General features: G+C 38.9%; 1 protein-coding gene across 1 annotated transcript; it reads right to left on the minus strand.

Moving 5' to 3' along the window:
- Positions 1-6,081: 6,081 nt before the first annotated feature.
- Positions 6,082-7,032, minus strand: LOC128048536 (olfactory receptor 10A7). Its single transcript, XM_052640942.1, has one exon. The coding sequence runs from the start codon at positions 7,030-7,032 to the stop codon at positions 6,082-6,084; it is 951 nt and encodes a 316-aa protein (XP_052496902.1).
- Between the last annotated feature and the right edge of the window lie 202 nt (positions 7,033-7,234).

The raw sequence follows: 7,234 nt of genomic DNA on the forward strand, positions 1-7,234 counted from the left end.
CTACTACCTAGAAATGGAAAGGAAAATGTAAGAAAAAGCAGGGTTGTTGTGAAAATTTAAATTTATACTCTAGAATCAGTTGTGTAAATACTCTGCTGTGGCACAACTATCATCTGAATGCCATGGTTTAAGCTTGCACCCCGAGTACTGGACACGGGGACCTGCCACAGTCACTGTAGTCTCCTTTGTTCCTGGATACTGGGAGCCACTGGCTTCATGTGAATCCCCACTCTCCTATCTCTTTACATGGTTAAATTGCAATTCAAAATATGATTAACTGAGATTAAGTTACATATGTTCAAACTAGCCATAAGAGAATCTGGTAAATCATGGTCTATCCAGCCTTCACCCCTTCTCCATGCCCTTAGAATCATAAAATGAGGAGTCTAGAGGCTAAAAATGAGAAGTCTAGAGGCTAAGTGATCCATAGATAACCCCTGCCCCTTCCTTTCTGAATATATTAAATTGTAATAGCACAATAAAAACTCAAATGACTTTGCTAAGAACATGGACAGAAATGAAAATTCATGGAAGATAAATACTCAGTATTGGGTTCTGAATTCAACTTAGTGATTGTCTATCAAGTCTGTAGGTTTTATTTCACAGTGAATCACCATGTTACATATATTTTATTCTCTATACTACCTGAACTTTCATAGAACTCACTATCAGTATTTATAATAAGTTTATAAATGTACATGTATTTGTTATTATAATATTGACTTTGGAGGTTAAGAATTTTGCTTTATGTCATCATTATATAATTGTATTTTACTAGCTAATTGTTCTTAAGTTATACCTCTTAACCAAATCTAAAATTCCTTTCAGTTCAGTCAGTTCAGTTCAGTCTCAGTCATGTCCGACTCTTTGCGACCCCATGAATCGCAGCACACCAGGCCTCCCTGTCCATCACCATCTCCCGGAGTTCACTCAGGCTAACGTCCATCAAGTCCGTGATGCCATCCAGCCATCTCATCCTGGGTCGTCCCCTTCTCCTCCTGCCCCCAATCTCTCCCAGCATCAGAGTTTTTTCCAATGAGTCAATTCTTCACATGAGGTGTCCAAAGTACTGGAGCTTCAGCTTTAGCATCATTCCTTCCAAAGAAATCCCAGGGTTGATCTCCTTCAGAATGGACTGGTTGGATCTCCTTGCAGTCCAAGGGACTCTCAAGAGTCTTCTCCAACACCACAGTTCAAACGCATCGATTCTTCGGCACTCAGCCTTCTTCACAGTCCAACTCTCTTAGGACAATTTTATTTATTTCACGTTAAAATATAAATATAAACTATGACATACATTGGATTGTATTCATTAATTTCACTAGAGTGCCACTGAAATAAATCACACAAACTTTTTAAGCTATACTGAAATATGAAATTTGTTTGATCACTTTTTCTTCTTACCTCAGCTCTCATATATGTAACAGGATTGGATACTATGCAAACTAACCAATCTAGCTAATTCTTTTCTTATGTGTACCAGGTTTGGCATTGGAGGACACCCTCTAATACTCAAACTTAAGGACATTTAAAGGAAATACTTCCAGAATTGCTTGTAAATAACAATGTGGGGACATATATTCGAAAGCCATCTATGAAACTGAAAACAAAGGAAGGACTCTATGCAAAACGTTTTCTGCAAAAATCTCAATGATATCATCATAGTAACAATGATAAAAATATATGGCCCAAAGTAAACCCTGGGGCTTCCCTTGAAGCTCAGTCAGTAAAGAATCCACCTGCAATTCAGGAGACCCGGTTTGATTCCTGGGTTGGGAAGATTCCACTGGAGAAGGAAATGGCAACCCCTTCCTTGCCTGGGAAATCTCATGGACAGAGGAGCCTGGTGAGTTACAATGCAAGCGGTTGCAAGAGTCAGACACAACTGAGAGAATAAACCACTAGCACAAATCCTGGAATTACTGTTAGTAAAGAAAACATTAGACAGCACTGGTTTGAGAGGAAAAACTCATCAAATCAATCTTTCCAATTATAACTCTAGATATAATAATGACTTTGTTAATTAGCTTTTGGAACACTCAAAATCAAATGCCCCTGTTGGCTCAGTGGATAAGAACTTGCCTGCCGATGCAGGGAACATGCAGTTCCATCCCTGGTCCAGGAAGATTTCATATCCTCTGGAGCAACTGAGCCCATGCTCCATGGCTCCTCTAGAGCCCACAGACAGCAACAAGAGAAACCACCACAATGAGAAGCCCACTCACCATGAGGAAGAACAATCCCCACTTCATGCAACTAGAGAAAGCCCATGAGTAGCAGCGAAGTCTCAGTGCAGCCAAGATAAATAAATAAAAATTTATAAAAACAGAAAAAAATCAACTTATAAATTGAGGCTGAAAAGTTTTTTAAAACATCTCCATGAAGATCTTGCAGTTAAGTGACTTTTATCAATTTTAATAAAACTATTTGAAACATAGTAATTATAAATTCTCTGTAAAAACTTGTAGACTATCAATCACACAGAATATGCAATAGGTATATGATTTATGAACATTTTTGCTTTCATCTTATAGAAGAAATTAATTTGCATTTCAATCAGAAGGGAGTATATGCATAACTAAAACATACCCTATAATATGTGGGATCCACCCCATATTTTCTGTTAGTCACTAAGAGTCGCTGAGCGACTTCACTTTCACTTTTCACTTTCATGCCCTGGAGAAGGAAATGGCAACCCACTCCAGTGTTCTTGCCTGGAGAATCCCAGGGGCGGCAGAGCCTGGTGGGCTGCCGTCTATGGGGTCGCACAGAGTCGGACACGACTGAAGCAACTTAGCAGCAGCAGCAGCAACAGTAATATTATAAAACAACCAGATAGTGTTTACCATGTATCAGGTGCTCTCATAAGTTCTTTTAATATATTGCTTATTTTATTCTTCTCTATATTTGATTATGCTAGTTTATTAAATGCATACACATGCACTATTCAATAGATTTAACAATCTCACAATTTACTTCTGAGTCACATGAAGCTAGTAGGAAACCACTGCAATAGAGTCTTGCCAGAGGCTCACTGAACTTAGTAACATTAATTTTAAAATATTTGAGTTAGGCTTAAAAAATTAAAAGGCCACTAAAACAGAAATATTTAAAGGAACTGATATTTCCAGCCCCAAATTCCTGTTACATTCAATGGATACAAACTTCAGGGAATCACAATTAAATGAAAATAGTCAACACAAGTTGAAATTGGAGATGACTTTTAAATTTTCTTGAAAATTGACAAAGAATGATTGAGAGTCGTTATTGCTCAAAGAAAAAATTGTAAAATTAAAAAAAAAACACACTGGCTAACAAAGACTTAGAGCAACTGATATCATTTTACATGAATTGCATATTCAAAGTCAATATATCCTTATGCTAGTGGAAATATGATATTTTTCAAAAATTAAATTATTCATTTTGTTCTTCTATGCTGTCTCAAGGTGTTTTCATGCCTGAAAGGCCAAATTATCATGTAAGTGGGGACTTTATCATGATGAAAATGTGACTGGAGACTTTTAACAGGTTAAGATACTGGACTTCAAATTCAAAAGAGTATGAATTCAAATTCTTCGGGACCACCTCTGCATAACTCTTTGCCTTTTCAAATTAATTTTCTGACCCTAATTTTTCTTTTACAAAAAATAAATGCAAAAGAAAATCTATCCCTTGGGTTGTTGCAGGTGCATTTGTTAAAGGCATGACTTGAAAAATCCTGTTAGCGATTACTAACTTTACTCTTTTTCACTTACAATATTGTCAAGCAAAGATTGTTGTTTAAATTCTAATAGCTGATTGTGGTGCAGGAGCACTCTTGAGAGTCCCTTAGACTCCAAGGAGATCAAACCAGTCAATCCTAAAGGAAATCAATCCTGAATATTCATTGGAAGAACTGATGCTGAAGCTGAAGCTCCAATACTTTGGCTATGATATGAAGAGCCGACTCATTGGAAAAGATCCTTATGCTGGGCAAGATTGAAGGCAAAATGAGAAGGGAACAGCAGAGGATGAGACAATTAGACAGTGTCACCAATTCAATGAACAAGAGTTGAGCAACTTCTGGAATACAATGAAGGACAGGGAGGCCTGGATTCATGGGGTCACAAGGAGTCAGACACAACAACAGAACAACAACAACAACAAATAGCTGATTAATCCAAATTAATAGCAGATTTAGCCAGTGATCAAAGAAGTCCAGAAGCATGTTAACAAATATTAAAACTAAGGTAATTTTTTAAAGTAACCTCATTTAAACCCACCACACTTATAAAGGATTTGCACCATGAATTTTTGGCAACTACAAATCTTTACCTTTCATTATCTTTTAAAAATTCACTTAAAACACATTACATGATAGTCTTTGCATAACATTAAATGCAGAATATACAGTGGTTTGTGGCAGGTATTTTCATTTACCCTTCATAACTTTTCCCATCCTGATCTGTGCTCCAGAAAGCTGTCCATTATACTGCACCAGTGGACACTCTTGCCCTCTGTCTCAGATTAGTTTGATCAAGAAAAGATACCAGCAGTAGATGTAAGGGAGTCAGAGCAGAATTAGGCTGAGATGGTTGCCTTTCTCTATTAAAGAAAAAAGCTTCCAATGAGCAGCTTTTTCTAAGAGTTTTAACATTCTCTAAAGCAAATGGCAACCCACTCCAGTACTCTTGCCTGGAAAATCCCAGGAACAGAGAAGCCTGCTAAACTACAGTCCATGGGACCGCAAAGAGTCAGACACGACTGAGCGACTTCACTTTCTTTCTTTTCATAGCTCCAGTTAATACCTCTTCTCTTTGCCTTTCAGGTCAAGAGACATAGAATTTCCATCATATGAGCTGCCCCGCAATTTGTTAATCAGTTCGGTTCAGTTCAGTTCAGTCACTCTGTCGTGTCCAACTCTTTGTGACCCCATGAACTGCAGCATGCCAGGCCTCCCTGTCCATCATCAACTACTGGAGTCTACCCAAGCCCTTGTCCATCGAGTCGGTGATGCCATCCAACCATTTCATCCTCTGTCATCTGCTTCTCCTCCTGCCCTCAAACTTTCCCAGCATCAGGGTATTTTCAAATAAGTCAGCTCTTCGCATCAGGTGGCCAAAATATTGGAATTTCAGCTTCAACATCAGTCCTTCCATTGAACACCCAGGACTGATCTCCTTTAGGATGGACTGGTTGGATCTCCTTACAGTCCTAGGGACTCTCAAGAGTCTTCTCCAACACCACAGTTCAAACGCATCAATTCTTCGGCGCTCAGCTTTCTTTATGATACAACTCTCACATCCATACATGACTACTGGAAAAACCATAGCCTTAACTAGACAGACTTTTGTTGGCGAGTAATGTCTCTGCTTTTTAATATACAGTCTAGGCTGGTCATAACTTTCCTTCCAAGGAGTAAGTGTCTTTTAATTTCATGGCTGCAATCACCATCTGCAGCAGTCTTGCAGCCCAGAAAAAATAAAGTCAGCCACTGTTTCCCCATCTATTTCCCATGAAGTGATGGGACCAGATACCATGATCTTAGTTTTCTGGATGTTGAAAGCTTCAACATTGAGCTTTAAGCCAACTTTTTCACTCTCCTCTTTCACTTTCATCAAGAGTCTCTTTAGTTCTTCTTCACTTTCTGCCATAAGTGTAGTGTCATCTGCATATCTGAGGTTATCGATATTTCTCCCAGCAATCTTAATTCCAGCTTGTGCTCCTTTCAGCCCAGCATTTCTCATGATGTACTCTGCATATAAGTTAAACAAGCAGGGTGACAATCTACAGCCTTGACATACTCCTTTTCCTGTTTGGAACCAGTCTGTTTTCCCATGTCCAGTTCTAACTGTTGCCTCCTGAGCTGCATATATGTTTCTCAAGAGGCAGGTCAGGTAGTCTTTTTTGTGAATTTGTGAATAATCCCCTCATAAAGGAGCTCAGTTATCCCAGTCTGAGCTGGGACTCTGACTGAGACACTGAGATCCACCCATCATAGTAGGTGACCTTGACAAAGAACAAATCTTCCACTCCTTCAAAGCTTTTGTTCATGGGTTCTGGTGCTCCTACTTTGTCTAGAAAAACTTGACACAATTTAATTCAAAGCACATCTAACTTCTGCAAGACTTTTCGAGTGATCATCCTCTTGACTGCCCCCTTTACTTCATTGTTCCTTAGGCTGTAGATGATGGGGTTTAACATCGGTGTGATGACAGTGTAGGACAATGACACTAGCTTCTTGCTCTTGGGAGACTGGTTGGATTTGGGCCGTAGGTAGGTCAAGCTGGCTGTTCCATAGAAAAGGGATACCACAATGAGGTGAGATGAACAAGTAGAGAATGCCTTCTGGCGACCGGTAGCAGAGGGCATCATCAGGATGGTTTTAATAATGCGAGTGTAGGAGACCAAAATGAGGGAAAAGGGAAACATAATAAATAGTAGTGTGGAGGCAAGTGCTTGCATTTCATACATGGTTGTATCCTCAGTGACTAGTTTCAACACCGGGGGACCATCACAAAAGAAGTGGTCTATGGTGCTTGGTCCACAGAAAGGATGGGCCATCAACCAAGCTGTCTGTAGCATAGACACAGGAACACCAGACATCCAAGAACCTACAGCCATCCACAAACATAGGGACCTATTCATTATGACTGAATAGCGGAGAGGATTACAGATGGCTACAAAGTGATCATAAGCCATCATAGAGAGGAGGAAACATTCAGAGCTGCCAAAGAAGAAAAAGAAGTACATCTGGGTACCACAGCCTACAAAAGAGATGCTTTTCCTTTGGGACACTAGATCTACCAACATCTTTGGCACCATGACCAAGGTGAAACAGACTTCAAGAAGTGACAAGTTCCTGAGAAAGAAGTACATGGGTGTTTGAAGAGCAGGATCCATAATGGAAACTGTGACAATAAGGAAGTTACCCAACAAAGTGACTGTATAGATGACCAGGAACAAAACAAAGAGGGAAACTTGCATCTCAGGCTTGTTTGTAAAACCACAAAGAATAAATTCAGTCACTTGGGTGTGATTTTCACAGATCATATCTTAGACCAGTTTCTCTCTAATAATCAAAGTATATGTGTCAAAGTATCAAAAAATATTCTTTAAAGGTATATATAATGTCAAATATAATAATAAAATTCATAAATGTATCTTTGTTCTCAGTTGTCTTACCATTCTATTTCTCTGAAGCAGAATATCTACAATAAGATTAAATCAGAGCAAATAAATAATTTGCATGAAT

Source organism: Budorcas taxicolor, chromosome 5 (genome assembly GCF_023091745.1).
Source record: "Budorcas taxicolor isolate Tak-1 chromosome 5, Takin1.1, whole genome shotgun sequence".
Taxonomy (NCBI): Eukaryota; Metazoa; Chordata; class Mammalia; order Artiodactyla; family Bovidae; genus Budorcas; species Budorcas taxicolor.

Bases quoted from the DNA above. Each gene is read 5' to 3' on its own strand.
- LOC128048536 (XM_052640942.1), bottom strand. From the start codon at position 7,032: ATGATCTGTGAAAATCACACCCAAGTGACTGAATTTATTCTTTGTGGT.